Genomic DNA, 21,088 nt, shown 5'->3' with positions numbered 1-21,088 from the left:
AGCTCTTTATTAATCCAATTAAAATACCATCCACCTGTACTTGTTAATATATATAAATGGACATTTTTTATTTACAAATTTACCTGTTCAGTAAGAATTTTTTTTTAAAGATTTTATTTATTTATTTATTTGACAGAGAGAGAGACAGCCAGTGAGAGAGGGAACACAAGCAGGGGGAGTGGGAGAGGAAGAAGCAGGCTCCCAGCGGAGGAGCCCAATGTAGGACTCGATCCCATAATGCCGGGATCACGCCCTGAGCTGAAGGCAGACGCTTAATGACCAAGCCACCCAGGCGCCCCATCCTTTTGCTTTTTAAAAGGTTTACTTATTTACTTTACAGAGTGCACATGCAAGCAGGAGGAGGTGCAGAGGGAGAGGGATTTAGCAGACTCCTGCTGAGTTTGGAGCCCAATGCAGCACTTAACCCCACAACTGTGAGATCGTAAGTCGGACCCTTAACTGACTGAGCCACCTAGGTGCCCCAGTAAAACTTTTTTATAACCTCAAAATCAACAGCTGTGTGGTCATTCACTGGGAGGCATAGAACAGTAAAAATTTTTAGGTGCCTGATATGAATGCTCCCAGATATGGCTGAACAAGGTTGAAAATTTGCCTTTGTATTTTAGCTCTCAACTATAGACTCTGGGGTCTACTGAGTGTCACAGTCTATTCTTTTTTTTCTGCTTTTTGGTGGCAATTTCATTATTTAAAAAAATGTCCCCAAGCAAAGTGCTTAAGCGCTGCCTACTGTTCTTTTAAAAAAAAATTTTTTTAAAGATTTTATTTATTTATTTGACAGAGAGACATAGCGAGAGAGGAAACACAAGCAGGGGGAGTGGGAGAGGGAGAAGCAGGCTCCCAGTGGACCAAGGAGCCTGATGCAGGGCTCGATCCCAGGACTCTGGGATCATGTCCTGAGCCAAAGGCAGATGCTTAGTGACTGAGCTACCCAGGCACCCCACTCGTGTTCTTAAGCACAAGAAGGCTATGTGCAATGACTTAAAGAGAAATTACATTATAGATAAGGATAGTTTAAGAATGAATTACAGGGGTAGGGCACCTGGGTGATTCAGTTAGTTAGGCATCCGACTCTTGGTTTCAGTTCAGGTCTTGATCTCAGAGTCATGAGTTCAAGCCCAGCATCGGGACTTAAAAAAAAAAAAAAAAAAAAAAGCGGTGTTGGCATTGAGTTCAATGTTAATCAGCAAAATGTAATAAATGAAGACTCTTTAAACAGAAGCACAATAAAATAAAGTTATGTACTGATTGGTACATGAAAATGTGACTAGAAGTTTATACAATCCTAACCCAGTATTTTCTAAGGAATACAGGCTCAATATTCGTTAACTCAGTGTTCCCAGTGACTCTACAGAACTGCTATAAATAATAGGAACTGACTACAAAATTGTGACAAAAGTATACGACTGTTTAACTTGGGATTTTTTAAATGTGCCAATACTTGTTTTTCTTTTCTCTAAACCCAGGCACCTCAAAGAATAAATAATTTCAAGCACAAAGATGCAATGTTTAAAATGTTGAATTCAGTGTCATGCCAGTTATGCTATACAAATAATTTTAATGTATAATGCTTAAAAACAAAACAGTAACAAAAAGCAAAAACACACAAGACAAATTCTTCTTAAATCAAATTCTATTTGTGAATTCAGCAAAATAATTTCTATAAAACAAAACAGCAAAATATTTAAATAGTATATGACAGGCTGTATCTGTCTGCAGGATATTTGGTTTTTAGACAGGTTTTCAAAATATTACACACATTCAAAAGTTACCAGTTCTTTTTTAAATATAGTATTAACTCATGAGTTATAGAATCCCGAAACAAATGTTTATTTTAAAATAGTACTTCAGAATTATATTAACTAACCAGAAGCTTATGTTTTAATTAAATACTACAACATAAAAGATTTGGAATGGAAAAGGAACTGGGACAGTTTGTGTTTTCAAGTAAAATTGTGACTGATTAGAAAATCAGCCAGACATCTAGGTGCAATGGTACTTCAAAATATTGTGGGGAATTCTGATGATGGCCACTTCAGTGGGCTTGTGTAAAAGTTTCACCTAATAAACTCTACCATAAAACAAAATAAGCACACAAAATACAGTCGTCTATTATGCTCCACACATTCCGGGGTAGCAAAAGTTTGCATATGCTTTTTAATGTTTTAAAACTCCTACAACCAATACCTTCACATTCTTTATCCCATCAAGAGACTGAACTGTCAAACTGTAAATATAAAGAATATATGAGTAACTGGAAACTGCCTCTTTGTCACATTTTTCCTCTTGTTTTGTATGTACTCTAGGTGTAAGAAATAAAACCTCCGGGTAGCAAAACTGTCAATTTGGGGAAACTGCTGTCACTCAGGTGATTTTGTCTTCATTGGCTACACAAACTTAGTGTGAGGCCATGCTAAATGTTACAGCATCACTGTAGCTTTAAACTGATTAACCAGAATAAAAAGGTAATGAAAAATATTCAGACACAATGTTGTATCACCAATATTTCCACATCATCCATATAATTTAAAGGTTACCAAACAGCCTTACATGACTCTAGTAACTAAAAATTAATAAGAAACCAATGGTGTGATTGTTATGAATGGGCTGTTTTATATTACCTTTTTTGATTTTATTTTTGGTAAAGGATTGGATCCAACTGACATGAAGTAGATAATACTGGATGCAGAATGCAGCACAAATAAGAAAATTATTTTGTAGAACTCTGACTCTTCATCAAAAAAAAATTCTTGGTTAAGAATTAACAGTCAAACATTAATATACTATATACATCTTTGCCATTTACATATTAGTATCAGCCATTTAATACAAAACACTATACACTTTCCCCTGCAGGTGGCTTATATATATCGACAGCAAATTTCTGCAAATGAGACAGTGAATAGACTTTCCACTCCATGTTGAATAGTTTTTCTCATTTTGAATACTAGCCAGACACAGAAAAAGTTTGGACAGTAAGGCCTGAGTGCATGGTCTTAAAGGAAGCAGTTAATGATAGGTATTTCACTAATCCTTCATTTGAGATGAGGATACTTCTTCATTGCCTTCAAAATTTTCTTGTGCGCGTTGGCCATTTTTTGGATGGTTATTCAAGTGTTGTGCTGCTGGCCCTGTATATGGCTGTCCATGCACATGATTATTCTGACAGGGTGAAAGAGAGCCGTATGTCAAACTTTTCATATATTAAAATTAAAATAAAAAGAATCATAGGATAAAGTCTCTAAAAGTAGACATGTCTCTTCTAGGGATTTATCTTTTAAAAACAATCATGTAGTACTTATAAAATTACCTATAAATCGATTCTAATATAGTAAGGAATGTAAGTATGATATGATGAACTGTTTTGAGAAAATGTGACTTTATGTTAAAATTGGATTCTGCTTTTACAAGGGAAGTATTCTAAGTGTTCATGAACAAATGCTCTGTTAAGAGAATGGGTCCTCTGAGTGTGGTCCACAGACTACCAGCATCAGCATCACCTGGAAATGTGTTAGAAATACAAATTCTTACACTCCAACATTTCTAATGAATCAGAAATCCTGGAGTTGGAACTTAGCAATGTATTTAACAAGTGCCTATACATGATTCTGAGGCATATTAAATTATATTGAATGAAAGTTTATGTATATTTCTTACGTTATCATTTTCCCCCCGTGACTTACTATTGAAATCACGCAAACTGATTTTGTAAAACATTTTTACTGCAAAGGACTATTAGGGCAAAAGTAACCAAGATATGTTTGTCTTAAGATTTCTTCAACAGTTATTAATTTTATGTTAATGTGAAATATCACACATTTTTATTAATTACAGTAATTAGCACAAGAGGACTGCCTAACTGCCAGGAAAAATGCCGTAAGGGTAGACTGAAACATGCTGTAACATGATCTCAACTCTAACCACTCTTCTTCTTATCGTGGCAAAGCTATTCTAAATAACCTCTTTATTACTTCATAGTCACAGCCGATAATTTACAAATAAGAAAAATAACTAAATTCTCTTTAAGTACAAAAACTTGTTGAATAAAAACAAAAAGAAACACAAACAAAAAAACATAAAAAACCCATCAAACTCTTCTTTACCTGCTGATAATGAGATCCAGATGAATGAGGATACAATGGGGTGTCTTCTGGTAGAGATGACTCATGCTCATCTGGGGCATCTTGGTCATCTGGCTCCTAATTTTAAATAAAAAAATTAATAATTTGACTATGAATGTTAATTATAAAATGATTTTAATTATATTGACTATGAGTTTTAATTATAAAATACGTTTAAATTTATTTTAATCTTTGAGAAGAAAGTCTTAAAAATGCATTGGCTGACTGCTTCAACATTTTTTCATTTAAAGCAAATAAAATATTAGAGAAAAAAATTAGATTTTCCCACATATAAAATTTTTAGGTAATTTCACAAAAATTTCTCTAAAATAATGCTAACAATGGAGTTAGTAAGTTCCTTTGATTCCTTAATAACAAAATTGAGCAACAAAAAACATTAAAGCCAATGAAACAGCAACACAATTTTTTTTATGTAATAGACACTGGCCTATAAATATAAAGAATTACTTTTCTTTCTTCCATTTTTATCTGCTGCCCCTTGGTGGCTTTTTTTACCTCCTCTGGACAGAGTTCACAAGCTTTTGCAAGAGTCATCCTCGCACTATGGGATCTCTCTAAGAAATAACCATTTGAAGTTTCATTGCTTTGCACTGGAGGAGACCAATTATTGTAAGCATATTGAGGATTGCCAGTATACGGTCTTCTTTCAAGTTCATCTCCAAGCCATTCCACTGCCCAGGTCCACTTTCTTTTAAGATCTCCATTACCCTTCAAAAGAAGAAAAAAACTACATGAAAAAATTTGGAATAATTTTCAGTGTTAACTTAAATTCTAAGTCCAAATTTTCACAATTTTTTAAAGCAGTTCTTAATTATGATACAGAATATCACATGATATGAGAAGAAAATTCTCACCTGTAATATTTGGTAAGCAACAGGACAATTGCTGAAGAGTGCTACCATACATTTTATACATTGGTATGCTCTTTTTTGATAGTGATTCTTAGAACGCTGGATTGTATCAAACAAACCATCTCGATCATCTGGGATTCCTTTAAGTGCATTATGAATTCTAAAAAAGAAGACATAAAAATTTATAGTATCTAGTAGCTAAACTGTGCCTACTCAGTGCCGTTCATTACATGTTTTGATATAATCATCGAATCCATTTAACCCTACAGTTAATTACCTAAGTATTATAAACCCATTTAATAGGTGAAAAGACAAGTACAGAATTCAGTTTGCCTGATGTCATAGAACTAGCAAGTTAGAGAGATGGCTAAAGTCTGTCTGAAGAATCTGAAGTCTTTTTTTTTTTTTTTTTAAGATTTTATTTATTCATTTGACATTTGACAGAGAGCACAAAGAGGAGAAGCAGCAGGCAGGGCAGAGGGAGAAGCAGGTTGCCCTCTGAGCAGGGACCCTGAGCCAAAGGCAGATGCCCAACAACTGAGCCACCCAGGCGCCCCTGAAGAGTCTGAAGTCTTACTCAAATTATTAATCCAAAATTATTGTTAACTATAATTTAAATGCATTACTAATAGTGAATTAAAGATTAAAATTAACTACATCTATGTCTGCAAGACTGTTTCAGTTGAGAATAATTTGAGTTTGATCAAATTACTTTGAGTCAGATCATTCTTTTAAAAAGATTTATTTTAGAGAAAGAAGGGAGAGTGTGCGTACACACGTGCAGGAGACAGGAGTGCAGAGGGAGAGATAAAGACAGAATCTCAAACAGACTCCCCGCTGGGCTCAGAGCCTGACAGGACGCTAATCCTACAACCCTGAGATCATAATTTAGCAAAAACCAAAAGTTGGATGATTAACCGACTGAGCCACCCAGGCACCCTCCGCATCTCTTTTTTTAAAGACTGCAGTCTAGGGGCGCCTGGGTGGCTCAGTCGTTAAGCGTCTGCCTTCGGCTCAGGGCGTGGTCCCGGCGTTATGGGATCGGGCCCCACATCAGGCTCCTCCGCTGGGAGCCTGCTTCTTCCTCTCCCACTCCCCCTGCTTGTGTTCCCTCTCTCGCTGGCTGTCTCTGTCAAATAAATAAATAAAATCTTAAAAAAAAAAAAAAAGAGTACAGTCTAGTGAGTATGTAAGTGATGTAATTTGACAGTATAAAATGAACTTGAATTCTAATCATTAGAATACACATATGGTAGATAGAGCAATTTTTACTGGCAAAAGTACAACTTGGCTGATTTGCTAATAATCAGATTGCACTGCAGTTCTAACCAAATCTCAGCATAATGTTTTATACAGCCAATTATTTCTTATTTTTCTCAAAAGCCAATTTAAAATTAACTGTGGGCAAAACATGCCTTCTTTCTTTTCTAGGAGGACCGAGATAGTGTGTAGAGAAAGTCTCTTTTTCACCATTTACTTTACTTACTAGAACATCGTTATATTCCAAATCAAAACCAGATTTTTTGGTTTTGTGTGTTTTTATTTATTTGGTAGCCTCTACCCACAATGTGGGACTCAAACTCCTGACCCCAAGATCAAGAGTTACATGCTCTCGACTGAGCCAGGCAGACACCTGTTTCATGCTTTTGTTTTATAGTATACACATTCATAATCCAAGTCTTGTTTATCTTGGAATACTATAATATTGTAGTATATACTTTATTCTTCAGTTTTAAGTGGTAATGAAGTCAGTGTTTTTGCCACATAACCATTACTTCAACTGCTTTTTTTTTTTTTAAAGGTTTTATTTATTTGACAGAGAGAGAGACATCCAGAGAGGGAGGGACCACAAGCAGGGGGAGTGAGAGAGGAAGAAGCAGGCTCCCAGCAGAGGAGCCCGATGTGGGGCTTGATCCCATAACGCCGGGATCACGCCCCGAGCCGAAGGCAGACGCTTAACGACTGAGCCACCCAGGCGCCCCTCAACTGCTTTTTATATAGCATTGTATATATCGTGTATATTGTCTTTGCCTGTCCTGTTGCCTATAACTTGTCTGGCACATACCAGATACTTTGTAATGTAAATTGAATAAACTAAATGTTCATTATAATCTCACTCTAACGTGGAATTTAAGAAACAAAACAGATGAACATGTGGGAAGGGCGGAAAAAAGAAAAAAACGGAGAGAAAGAAACCATGAGACTTAACCACAGAGAACAAACAGGGTAGTCTGAGGAAGGAGGGTGGGGGATGGGCCAGATAGATGACGGACATTAAGGAGGGCACCTGTTGGGATGAGCACTGGGTGTTGTATGTAAGTGATCAATCACTGAAATGTACTCCTAAAACCAATATTGCACTGTATGTTAACTAAGTAGAATTCAAATTAAGAAAAAATATCAAATTCTCTCAATACTAAAACAGTTACTGAGTAATGAATGAGTGTAGACTGGAACTTGTAGTACTCTTGTCTCAAAGTGACTGGTTTTAGTTAATGCTATTTTGACATTAACTGATTTGTTTGAAATCTGTGATGGTTAATGAGGTGATGACTTAAAAACATTTAATTCAGAAAGTCTAGTATTTCTAGTCCCCCTGAAATTCAAGACTGTAATCATTAAACACTACAAATTTATAAAATAATGTAGAGTGCCTGGGCAGTTAAGCTGATTAAGCATCTGCCTTCAGGTCATGATCCCAGGGTCCTGGGATCCAGTTCCGACAGGGCTTCCTGCTCGGCAGGGAACCTGTTTCTCCCCTTCTCCCTTCCCCTGCTTGTACTCTCTCTGTCAAATTAATAAGTAAAATCTTAAGAAAAAAAAAAGTAGGGTTATTTTCATCTTTTTCTTTGGATTATGACTAATGGGTGACAATATGCTTATATTTGTTTCCTTTAAAATAAACTACTATAAAATAATGCTTGTAGGAAGAAAAGTAAGGGATATTGGGTAACTAATTCTAAATCATCACCTAGGGGCTCCTGGGTGGCTCAGATGGTTAAGTGTCTGTTGATCTCAGCTGAGGTCTTGAGCTTAGAGTGGTGAGTTCCACCCTAGCACTGGGCTCTAACTGGGTGTAGCAACTACTTAAAAAAAAAAAAAAAAAATCACCTGTGGGCTGAATTTTATGGCAAAGAACATATAGAGGAATTAGGGGAGAAAGCCTTAAAGTAAGTAATTATCCCTTTTGGGGCACCTGGGTAGCTCAGTCATTTAAGTATCTGCCTTCAGCTCAGGTCATGATCCCAGGGTCCTGGGATGGAGCCCCTCGTGGAGTTCCCAGATCAGTGGGGAGCCATCTTTTCCCTCATTGCCCTGGGTTCTCTCTCTCACATAAATAAAAAAAACATGTTATCACTTTTGACTCTTCATATACTTATAAAAACCCCAAACAGACTACGATTACTTTTAGAAACTAAATGTTCCGTAGTATAACTAATTAAAAAACAAGTATGGGTCACCCTGATCAGTGGCGCAGTCAGTTAAATGTCCAACTTTTGGTTTTGGCTCAGGTTGTGATCTCAGGATTGTGAGATGGAGCCCTTGTTTGGAGCTCTTGCCTGAGAGCAGAATCTGGTTAAGATTTCTCTGCCCCAGACTAGTGCCCTCAACTCCATTTCCCCCTGCCCTAGCACTCACTAAGACAAATAAATCTTTAAAATGAAAAAAAAAAAACCACAAAAAAAAACCACAAATAAAAAATCCAAATATAATACAATCCTAAAATATATTCATGGAACTTAAATACGTATCAAAAGACTATGCTAGTTTTCTTAAAAAAAAAAAAAGGAAAGGAAAAAGTGAAAAATATTTAGGAGAAGAAAAAAAGTAATATTAAGAGCGAAACTAGAACTTTAGATGGAAAAATTAAAAATGAAACAAAATTGTAGTAGATGAGTCATTTCATTTTAATTTTTTTGAAGATTTTATTTATTTGAGAGAGAGAGAGGAGCGAGAGAGCACAAGCATGGGGCAGGCAGAGGTAGAGGGAGAAGCAGACTCCCTGCTGAGCATGACCTGAGAGGAAGGCAGAACCTTAACACACTGGGCCACCCATGTGCCCCTTCATTTTAATTTTCATTATTTCTTTCTTTTTAATGGCGAATTTAGTTTTAAGTAACCTCTACACTCAAATTAGGGCCCAAACTCACAATCTTGACATTAACAGTCATATGTTCTATCAACTGAGCTAGCCAGGTACTCCTAATTTCTTCTTATTATTTCTAAGATAAAACAATAACCAGCTTCAAGAATTAAAAATGTATTTGACAGCTAGTGGTTTCAATTATTATTTTTAGAACCTAAAGAAATGTGATTATTCTGATAGCAAAAAGTCTGTAACCACCTGTGAGTCTGCCAAGAATCTTCGATAAGTAAGATCTGCAAAAGTAAATCCAAATATGGCCGAAGTTCATAGGTGTATGAATATGCAACCTAGGACAAGTAAAACATAGTTGAATTACTAATTTAAAGGAATCATGAATCAAATTATGGACATATGAATGTTTATTTTCCATTAACCTGCCAGAGAAGTTCACTGAGGACAGTAGATGAGAACTGAGGATTCTCCCAGCAGCAAAAACGAAGTAATTTGATGGTTTCCTCTGAGTTACTGCAGTCTTCAATAATTTTCTTCACATAACTTGTTCTCACAAACAAAATGTCTGCCACATTCTGCTGAATTGGCATTATAGGTTGTGATAAATTAGGATCACCAAAAGGATTGGGAAGAGGGGGATTACCTAGAATAGATTTGTCATCAATGAAAAGCCAATAAACTTCTATACAAAATAATAATACTGAATTTTTTACTTCAAAAACGGACTGTAAATTAACTTTCCCACGTTCATTAAAATAATCAGATATATTCTAAGATAACCCAAACACTGACACTGAAGACAAAAAAATTAAAATTAAAATTCTTATGCCAACCATTTCATAAGTAAGGGATTTATCACAGTAGGTAGTAAATTTTTAAAAATTCTTTTTGGAAACATGAAAAAGCCTCATGATTTAAAAAAAATAACAAAAGCATGAGCCTTCAGACTTAGTTCATTTTTATAGATATTCAGACATTTAATTAAGTAATACAGACGTCTACCATTATTGTTAAGTTATGATACAGAATAAAACAGTCTACTTTACCATTGATTGAAGACTGCATTCTTGATGAGACATTGCAACAGCGGATTAGCTGAGACACTACTGAGTATAATTTGCCCAATTCAGCATACTGATATTTGATTGGAGGACCTGGTCCTTCATCTAGAGACACTAGCATGAATGTAGCAGGTACACTCAATTTCAAAAGCTGTGTTTTTTCTGCCACACCTATCAAAAAGGAGAGAAGAATATATGTCAGAGAAATAAACAAAAACAATTAGAATGGCAAGTGTTGCATTAATAAAAAGTAATTATCTAATATAGCTGCCTATAGTTTTATGAAAGTTCATCTTCGCTGTTTAAACTATAGAAATACTGGGGTGCCTGGGTGGTTCAGTCGTTAAGCATCTGCTTTCAGCTCAGGGTGTGATCCCGGCATTGTGGGATCGAGCCCCACATCAGGCTCCACCGCTAGGAGCCTGCTTCTTCTTCTCTCACTCCCCCTGCTTGTGTTCCCTCTCTCGCTGGCTGTCTCTCTGTCAAATAAATAAATCTTAAAAAAAAGAAAGTCAGAAATGTTAAAAAAAAAAAAACTACAGAAACACAGACAGAACAAAAAATACATCAAGTTTAATTATTCTAACTGAAATTTTGATTGTGTCATTCCTATAACACTGAGCTCTAAGGAAGTATACTGTTTAGGATCTAGAGACATAGAGTGGCCTAGATGGAGCCTCTCATCAATATAAAGTAAGGTACGGACACCTGGGTGGCTTAGTTAGTTACACATCTGCCTTTGGCTCAGGTCATGATTCTGGGGGGGTTTTGGGATTGAGCCCCTTGTGGGGCTCCCTGCTCTGTGGGGACTCTGCTTCTTTCTCTCCTTCCCCCTCTGCCGCTCCCCAACCCCACTCATGTGCTCACTCTCAAATGAATAAATAAAAATCATTATTTTTAAAGATTTTATTTATTTATTTGACAGAGAAAGAGTGCATGTGCACACCATGGGGAGTGGGAGAAGCTCAGCTTGCTCCACTGATCAAGGAGCCCAATGTTGGGCTGGATCCAAGGACCCTCGGATCATGACCTGAGCCGAAGGAAGATGCTTAACCGACTGAGCCACCCAGGCGCCCCTAAAAAAATTAATAAAAAAAATAAAGTATGGTAATAAAGACAAACTAAATTAATTATAAATAAAACGTCTTTTGTAAACTGTCATTCTCTTTTCCCTTCCCAAGCAAAAAAAGAAAGAAAAAATTGAGGGGGGGGGAGGTCTAAATTTGCTGCTTTTCTTATTTTTCCAAATCTCATGACCGTTTAGTGCCTGCCCCAACCTTCTTGGTTTGAAGGTAAGAACAGTTCTCAAACTTTACTTCCTACTTCTCAAAACTCTTCAACCTTGGATTCCCTCTTATTTTCTTTCTACCTCCCTTTCCCTTCCTCCCTCCCTAAGATTTTATTTATTTGACAGAGAGAGAGAGAGAGCGCAAGAGAGGGAACACAAGCAGGTGGAGTGGGAGAGGAAGAAGCAGGCCTCCTGGTGAGCAGGGAGCCCGATGTGGGGCTCGATCCCAGAACCCTGTGATCATGACCTGAGCTGAAGGCAGATGCTTAATGACTGAGCCACCCAGGCACCCCTCTTTTCTTGCTATTTCTTAATCTTAGTTGTGAATTCTTCTTTCTAGTTATGAAGCTGGTTTTTCTTCAATGTTCTCATTCTCATCACACTACTTACTTTCCTTGTGATTAAATCTATAGTGATAGAAATATTCATTGAGATATATGAAATTTGGATATATACATCTCATGTTTACTGAACTTCTTCATTTAAGAGTGAAACATACTTTCAATCTTCCCAAATGGGTTGCTCTTCCTAGGTTTCGTCTCAGTAAATGGCACCACTACTCTCTCTCTTTTTTTTTAATGATTTTATTATTTTATTTGACAGAGACAGCCAGTGAGAGAGGGAACACAGGCAGGGGGAGTGGGAGAGGAAGAAGCAGGCTCCTAGCAGAGGAGCCTGATGTGGGGCTCGATCCCAGAACGCCGGGATCACGCCCTGAGCCGAAGGCAGACGCTTAACGACTGCACCACCCAGGCACCCCAAACCACTACTCTCTTACTTCCTCAAGTCATATCTTGGTCTTTTTCTTTAAAGAAAAATTTTTTATTAAGTAATCTCTACACCCAGATGGACCGTGAACCTGAGATCAAGAGTCGCATGCTTTATACTACTGAATGAGCCAGTAGTCAGTGTAATCTTTATGGCAAACCTTAATAAATAGGCCTCCCTATCCCCCAGGAATATGTTCCAAGACCTCCAACACTTAGTACTGAACCCCATATATACTATGTTTTTTAACCTATACTCACATACATTATAAATTAGACATGATAAGGGATTAACAACAATAATAAAATAGAACAATTATTAACACACTGTATTGAGTTATAAGGATGTGATCTTTCTCTCAAAATACCTTACTGTACTCTACTCACCATTCTTCTTGTGATGATGTGAGATGATAAAATGCCTGTGTGAATGATGTAATGTAATGTTAGGCTATCACTGACCTTCTGACAGTATCTCAAGGGGAGGATCATATGTTTCTCGACCACGGGCAGATGGTGCGCATAACTGAAACCACAGACTGAAACCATGGAGATGTGGGGACTACTGCTATGCTATAATGGTTCTCAATGCCCTCATGATAAACTATAAACTTTTTCTCACAAGACTTGTCAAAACACCATGTGTTAGAGCATCTTGCTAATTCCTTCTCCTACATTGTATCTTTTACTAATTCAAGTCATACTGAGTAACTTTCACACTGTCCAATAAACCATTCACTCTGTTTACCAACAAATTCCCATATTACTTTCTCCAGCAAAACCCTTTCTTACTCTCTAGTGTAGTTCAGGTAGGCCTTGGATGTATGTCATAGCATCTGTATATTCCTTTGTATCACAGTATTTTATATCCTATTAAAATTCCTTATGCATTGCTATATTCCCAGGACCAATAAAGACAGGTTCACAATGTTTTATGTGAAATCTAAAATTTTGAAAAACCTAGTTTTTTTTGGAAAAAAAAAATGCTACTGTTGGGACGCCTGTGTGGTTCAGCGGGTTATGAAGCGTCTTCCTTTGGCTCAGGTTATGATCTCAGAGTCTGGGGACTGAGTCCCACATCTGGCTCCCTGCTCAGTGGGGAGCCTGTTTATCCCCTCTTTGTGATCTCTCTCTGGCAAATGAATAAATAAAATCTATGAAATAAAAAATAATGCTGGTGTTATGACACATTTTTTGGTGAAGCCTGTCTGGCTTTAACTGTTCTGTTCTCCCAGCCACTGTCACAGAATGAATATTCATTACTGAAATATTCAAGTTTGATTATGGGGTGCTGCTGCAGACCTTACTGAGAAGGTCAAGAAATGTATGGCAAATGCAGTGTTTCACCTTTCTAAAATCCAAAAAATTTTGAAACGTAAAATAAGGCCTTAGGAATTTAATATTAAGATTTATCAATGTATAATTACTTATGGAAATATAAATTACTACTAAATTCTGTGGACCAAAATAAATGATTTGTGAATAAACAATATCTAAAATTAAAATTACAGGTGTGCTTGAGTGGCTCTATTGGTTAAGCATCTGACTCTTGATTTCCACTCAGGCTGTGATCTCAGGGTCATGGGATCAAGCCCCTGTCAGATTCTGCAGTGAAGCTGGCCTAAGATTCTGTCTTCCTCTCCTTTTGCCCCTCTCCCAACAACCACTCCTGCTTTCACTTGCACTCTTAAAACAAACAAGCAAACAAAACCCCAAAAAACAAAACCTACAAAATCATTTCTGTTGAATGCTTAAAGTTTTACATTAAAAATATGAATATAAGTAAGGATAAAACCCCCCCAAATCTTGGCAGCTCTTTCTGCCCACATGTCCTGTCCCTGTGCTATTAATGAAAATACCCTTTTGCACCAGAAAAACAAGAACAACAAAAAATGTGTGCTTGTTTGTGTGATACCTGCTTAACTATAAGATTCCCAGAATCTCAATGAGAGATACATAAGGGAAAGGATAACACACTACAGAGACAATGGGAGAAAAGAGAACAAAAGTAAAATTTTCTATTAAGTAATCAGCAGTGACTAATCGATTAGTTGATCAAGTTCGTACTTTTACTTTACAAAGAGGAACATTTAGATAAACAGTATCATCTTGGATACAAAATATCTGTAATTAAAATGACTTCTGGGGTGGGCCTGGGTGGCTCCTAAGGATAGGAAAAACTATTTTCTGAAGGATCCCAGGTGGTTGTATTTGTCAGGTTTAGGAATCACTTCCTATGGGGCTCCTGGGTGGCTCAGTTGGTGAAGTGTCTGCCTTCAGCTCAGGTCATGATCCAAGGGTCCTGGGATCAAGCCCCACATTGGGCTCCTTGCTTAGCGGGGAGTCTGCTTTTTCCTGTCCCTCCCCTTCTACCACCCCTCCAACCTCATACTCTTGCTCTCACTCAAATAAAATCCTTAAAAATAAATAAATAAATAAACAAATAAACAAACAAACAAACAAACAAATAAATAAATAAATAAAATGACATCTGAACTAATTCCTCACAAAATTCTACTCAAATATATGTTAATATTGCAAAATTTTTACCTAAACCATACCTTAAAATTAGTAATTCTGAGCTACTGTTGCATCAACACCTGAATCACTGAGGTTTAAATTTTGTAATGTAAACGTAACAAAATTTACTCTTTCAAAACTCTTTACAATAATCTAAAAGAATACTAAACATTTTAGAAAATTTCTTAAGTATATTCTCAACTATCCATGCATTCAGAAAACAGTGACTAAGTGGTACTGTGCAAAAAGCCCTGATCACAAGAATTTTATGCTCTAGTTGCGGTGGGCATGACAAAAAAAACTAAGAAGAAATTAACATAAGAAAAGCGTATTTGAAAATAGTTACTGATACTGATTTCAAAAGAATTTAGTAACTTATGTACATTTTCACTGACTTCAATTTAACAAAAACATAGGCAGGCACAGGGCAACATCTTTAGAAAGTGATTCTTTTTCAAAAAAATGTTTTTAAAGGATTTTATTTTATTTATTTGAGAGAGAGTGAGGGAGAGAAAAAGCATGAGAGGGGGGAAGGACAGGAAAAAGCAGACTCCCTGCTGAGCAGGGAGCCCGAAGAGGAGCTTGATCTTATGACCCCGAGATCACAACCTGAGCCAAAGGCAGATGCTCAACCAACTGAGTCACCCAGGAGCCCCACAGGAAGTTATTCCTAAACCTGACAAATACAACCACCTGGGATCCTTCAGAAAATAGTTTTTCCTACCCCTAGGAATTCTGATTCATATCATGTGGGATTATAGCCTGTGAAAGTTTTTTTAAACCAGCATTAGGAGATAAAAATGTGAGCAAGACATACTTGTTGAACTTAACAACTATAGAGGAAATAATGAAGCGCATAAATTACCAGGACCTGTGAAGCGCATAAATTACCAGGATGAAAACTGCCATTAAAAAGTGATACAAAAAATCTGCAATGGATTTTAACAACATAAACATGGAATACTGCTTCTATTTCAGAAGAAATCAGATCTCATCACTGCATTAAAATACATTTATCATTTACTACTAAATATGAAATACACTATATGGAATTAGTAAACATTCTTACCTAAATTGGCATACATTACAAACAGATTGAAATATTGCTGTAAATGACGGCCATGCTCTGAAACTTCCCTTCTGAGGAGATTTAATACTGCTCTTAGTAAGTGATCGCTCAAGCTTAAGTTATCACATGCCTGTGAAGGATAAAATATTTTATTAGCAAGCAGATGGAGAAAGAATACTTCCCACATATGTTTGTATCACGATACGTTCATATATATGACTGCATTAGGCAGAAATATCAGGAAGGAAATTACTAAAAACAGTTGCTTATACAGAGACGGAAGCAGAGCTGGAAATTTCATTGTGGGTGTTACGGTTGTAACTGCAAAAAAAAAAAAAAAATCCACGTGTACAGTTTTATGCTAAATAGGCTACTTAAAAAATTCAAATTTAGGCATTATGAAAGTAAACCCTCCCTGAAAATATGTAATCTGAAGACTTACTATGTAAGTGCTAGTAACCAAAGAAGAAATTTTCCTTACATTCTGAAAGAACCCAATAATCATACTCATTGCTGTGAAATAATTTTAATAAACTCAATAATGTATGCATGCTTGCATATATATATATGGCATCTGTGTTAAAAAGATGCATATGTTTAGTAATTTGATCTTGCAGCAAACAAAATTTACTTGTATTTCATTGTTAGAGAAAAGCTTTCAATTACCTGACCAGAAAGTCCAGGAGATGTAAATGATGAAGGACAAGGCCCATCTTGCAAAGAAAAATGTGCAATAAATACTATAAGTTTTGCAAATGCACCCCTCACTTCTGCACTAGGACACTCGAGGAGATATTCAGAGAAGCGATTTGAAACATTAAAAAGAACATTATGAGCAAACCAAAAACGCACATTTTTGCTATGACGGAGTAGAATGCACAGTGCATCATACCTAAAACAGAAAAATAAATGAATATCAACTTTTATTAATGTGCTTCTGTTTTGATTTCTATAGTGAAGCAACAGACTTCTATGAATCAAATAAAAAAGCAAGTTCTCTACAATTAAAGGTCATGGTTGATTGTAGTAAATCATCAGAACTGCTAGTCACAAAATGAATTCAATGAGAACTTGTACAGGTTGATGCAAATGTATTTTCAAATTACTTCCTGATGGGAGTGATCTTCTACTGTGAAAGATGCTGAAAACAGCCGTTTGATCAAAGTATTATAATGTCCTCCATATTTTTACAATTAGAAGTTTAAGACCATAAACACTTAAAAAAAAATCTTCTATATTTTTAAACTAAAGTCAAATTCCATCTAGATAAAGCTTAAAACTTTCATGATGAAACAGAAAAAGATACAATTTAGTAGAAATAGGAGTCAATTTTTGACTAGAAAGCATACTAAGATTAAGCAATTTTAATATTCTTTTCAATATTACTACAAAATTTTTATCCTATGTTTCAAATAAGAGTCTCATGGCTAGGGAAAAATAAGCAGTGCAGTATTGATGCAAACCAACTCTGAGTATAATATGTATAAAATTCAGTCATGTACCAATCACTGGCAGGGCCACGGACAATTTTCTTGGTGTGAAATCCAGTGGTAAAGAGGAATCTAGCTGCGAGCTGAATACTAATCATAGTGATTTCTTCTGCTTCAGGCAACAAGTGATCTTGTCCTTTAAAAAAAAAATATATATAATCAATTTAAATGTATGTATGTATTTATTTATTTTAAAGATTTTATTTATTTATTTGACAGAGAGAGACAGCCAGCGAGAGAGGGAACACAAGCAGGAGGAGTGGGGGAGGAAGAAGCAGGATCATAGGGGAGGAGCCTGATGTGGGGCTCGATCCCAGAATGCCCAGGATCATGCCCTGAGCCGAAGGCAGACGCTTAACGACTGAGCCACCCAGGCACCCCAATTTAAATGTATTTAAACAAATGCCCAATGTTAAAAAGATCTTTGCCAGAAGTAGTATTTAGTGCCTATCTTAGCCCTTTATCAAACCATGTTTCAAACTAATGTTGGAGTTAAATTGTTATAAATAAAAGCTCTTCTACGTTTCTAGATACTGTCACTTCTCAAAAATACAGGTATCTTAGATATTTGACTTTAACATGATGAACTAAAAATGCTGACATAGGGATGCCTGTGTGGCTCAGTGGGTTAACTGTCTGCCTTTGACTCTGGTCAAATGATCCTGGGGTTCCGAGAGCAAGTCCTATATGAGGTTCTTGATAGGCAGGGAGTCTGCTTTACCCTCTGCCTGCTCTGCCCCTCATTCCCCTCACATAATGGTCTCTCCCTCTCTCTGACAAATAACTAACTAACTAACTAAATACATAAATACCTTTAATAAAAATTAAAAAGCTGACAATTTTAAAATAAAATGAGGCTAATTGTTTTCTGAAAAAAAAAAAAAGGATAAGGAAAGGTGAAGGATACTGAAGGAAACCTTCAGAAAGCTGAAGGAAAATATTAATATGCACTTATGGCTGATAAAAAATCCTGGAAGTGAAATAAAAATTACTCTTTATTGATAGGAAGCTAAATGCAGAAACTTACCTGGAGCAGGGCTTAGATAAATACCGTTACATGTAAGCAGTTTTTTCACAAACTGAAAATATTCTAAACTGTACTGCATTCGATTATGCATGAATTGCACATTTTGTTTTCGAACATTTCTCTCAATGGCTGGTGACATAATTTGATGGGGTCTTGTGATAGTAAGCTCTGATATATATCTTATCATCTCATCATCTTGGTCTATTGTGTCCATTCGTTCATAAAAAAGTATATAAGCATTCCACCATCTTTTCTGCCGCCTGTATGACATCCGCTTCATCATATGATCAAATACTTCTCCCATGTACTCTCCACCAAAACACTGGTTCTTCATTTCTTCATCATCATCCATTTTACATTCTGTTACATCTCCGTCATCAAATTTATACCAGCGATTTCTCTCACCATCTTTACCATTCCTTTGAATGATGTAAGAATAATAATGTCCTCCACTTGCTTGGCCACTGTGTACAAGCACACCCACAAGTCTGTATTTCGTGCTTCCTGCTGTCTCACTTTCAGACTGCTCAATCTGTTGTATCAACTGACTGTCTGGGTTTATATTATTTCCTTCCAGTTTTGCAACACCTGGTACTGTGTAAGGTTCCATATCCAGCTCTCGTGGAAATTCGAAATAATCATTGAATTTAATTGCACATTCTCTTTCCCAGTCATAGTCAAATCGTTTCAATTGGATAGCAAGAACAGGAGGCAACTTTTTAATCAGCAAGCGCTTTACTGTGTCAACCTACAATAAACAGTGAATATAAACAGGTGCTTCTATAACCCAAATAAAACATAAAAAAATTTAAAACTTTATGATCTGGATTTATTCAGAAATACATCAGTACATGATAATGAATACACAGATCATTTGGTTACTACTTTTTCAAAACATTTATACTGAGCCTAAAAATATGTAACTGTTGTCTCATGTTATGCAGAAATTAATGGCTACATGTTTCCACACTTCTACTTCTATCTGATCATGTTACTTTTCTGATGTTTATTTTTATGCTAATGAACAGAATATGCTGGGAACAAACCTAAGAAATATTATACGTAATAAGAGCATCTAATACATATAGCATTTATGGCCACATAATATGCTAAATGCTACACACATATTAATGTATTTAATTCTCAGTGTTCTGAAAAACTCCTAACTCAAGGTCCACAGTTCAAAATATGGGGAGGAAGAGTGGCAGGATGTGTAAAAAACAGACTACCGTACAGGAAACTGTCTGAGACCTGTAGATAGCAGACAATATTGTGGCTTTAGAGATCATGATCTAAGTGGTGTTTAATGTCAGATTAATACGTAGTTAGGAGATGCGAGTAGGGCTCTGAAAAATAATTGTGTAATATCTATCTTCAAAGACATATTATCATCCCATCTCTAGCTGCTTATGTGACTGGAATAAAATTAATTGGTTGGGTTGGAAAAAACCGAATCCGGTGTTTAAAAAAAAACGTAAGTGGTTATGAAAATCTGATGTAACCAAATAAAATGAGTGATTCTAAACATATAGAGTAACCTGGAATATAAAAGAGAAACAGTGTTTTCTATTATCAGCCCTTCTGGTTTGAGGAATTCAATAGCAACTATGAAATCTAAAATGAATCATCCAAATGAAATGTTTTTTTCTAGTCTACCGGCTTTATTTTCTCTCAATAGTTTCCCAGACAAATCTTAACTTGTGACTGCCTCTCTGCCATAACTTAACAAAGCAGAGATAGAGTGGTAAATTTTGAGGTTGAACCAAGCAACTCTGACATCTTGCAGTTCTGTTAAACGTTATCATTGATTTTTAAAACCAGACAATACATACCTTTTTGTCACATTTTTCACATCGATATGCATTTGCACCTTCCAATAAATCTCCCTTGATATACTGTTCCAAAGAATCAAGAAGGTTTTGGTGATTTCTTATATCTACATTCAGAGTTGTAAAAGATTCTTCACACTCGTATCTAAAGATATTATTTTAAGAGACAAGCAAAAAGATTTATTCCTTAGGTTTCCAGTTATCCTTTAGTTGTAAACTTGATCCAAAATACATTTTTAGTCTTTATTATATCATTCAAATACATTAGCCAAAGTATTATTAGTAAGCTTATAGTTATCTTAAATAAATTTACAGTTATCACTTAGTTGTGTGGGCAATATATTAGGGGCCCAATCTCATGAACCCAAGATCAAGAAACTCATCCTTACTAAGCGAGGCAAGTGCCCCTATATTGGATTCTTTTTTTTTTTTTTTTAAGATTTTATTTATTTATTTTAGATAGGAGTAAGAGAGAGAGAGAAAAGGAGCAGGGGGCAGAGGCAGAGAGAGAAGCACGCTCTCTGCTGAGCAGGGAGCCTAGCATGGGACTCAATCCCAGGACCCTGGGCTTATGACCTGAGCTGAAGGCACAGAGTTATACTACTGAGCCACCCACGTACCCCATTAGATTCCTTATACATATTATTGCTTATCATCACCTTCATAAAAAACCTGCTAGAAAAAAAAAATCCACACCTATTTCACAGATAAGGAACTAGAGTGGAGATGGGAGGGGGGGCTATCAAAGAGTTGGTGCACTTGGGGCACCTGGGTGGCTCAGTTGGTTAAGCATCTGCCGTTGGCTCAGATCATGATCGCAGCATTCTGGGATCAAGCCCTACTTCCGGCTCCCTCTCACACTTCCCTTGCTTGTGTTCCCTCTCTCGCTGTCTCTGTCAAATAAATAAATAAAATCTTAAAAAAAAA

General features: G+C 36.3%; 1 protein-coding gene across 8 annotated transcripts in view; it reads right to left on the bottom strand.

The window, feature by feature from the left end:
* Positions 1 to 1,633: 1,633 nt before the first annotated feature.
* Positions 1,634 to 21,088, bottom strand: part of LOC123789893 (ubiquitin carboxyl-terminal hydrolase 9X-like) — a 155,263-nt gene continuing 135,808 nt past the window's right edge. For 4 of the 8 annotated variants that reach the window (XM_087859321.1, XM_087859322.1, XM_087859324.1 and 1 more), the window contains 12 exons: positions 20,165 to 20,306; positions 18,333 to 19,080; positions 17,318 to 17,441; positions 16,482 to 16,707; positions 15,816 to 15,945; positions 10,157 to 10,342; positions 9,533 to 9,753; positions 9,357 to 9,445; positions 5,015 to 5,171; positions 4,608 to 4,868; positions 4,122 to 4,217; positions 1,634 to 3,180 (listed from right to left, as the gene is read on the bottom strand). In XM_087859321.1, coding sequence (XP_087715447.1) covers positions 3,046 to 3,180; positions 4,122 to 4,217; positions 4,608 to 4,868; positions 5,015 to 5,171; positions 9,357 to 9,445; positions 9,533 to 9,753; positions 10,157 to 10,342; positions 15,816 to 15,945; positions 16,482 to 16,707; positions 17,318 to 17,441; positions 18,333 to 19,080; positions 20,165 to 20,306 — 2,515 coding nt within the window. In that variant the 3' untranslated portion in view covers positions 1,634 to 3,045. The remainder of the gene's footprint in view (positions 3,181 to 4,121; positions 4,218 to 4,607; positions 4,869 to 5,014; positions 5,172 to 9,356; positions 9,446 to 9,532; positions 9,754 to 10,156; positions 10,343 to 15,815; positions 15,946 to 16,481; positions 16,708 to 17,317; positions 17,442 to 18,332; positions 19,081 to 20,164; positions 20,307 to 21,088) is intronic. The other 4 variants (XM_087859323.1, XM_087859326.1, XM_045793848.2 and 1 more) reach the window with 2 other exon arrangements.

This window comes from Ursus americanus, chromosome 37 (genome assembly GCF_024610735.1).
Source record: "Ursus americanus isolate L20-20 chromosome 37, mUrsAme1.1.p, whole genome shotgun sequence".
In the NCBI taxonomy this organism is placed as follows: domain Eukaryota; kingdom Metazoa; phylum Chordata; class Mammalia; order Carnivora; family Ursidae; genus Ursus; species Ursus americanus.
The sequence above is the reverse complement of the archived record's forward strand: the minus strand, read 5'-3'. Positions and strand labels throughout refer to the sequence as shown.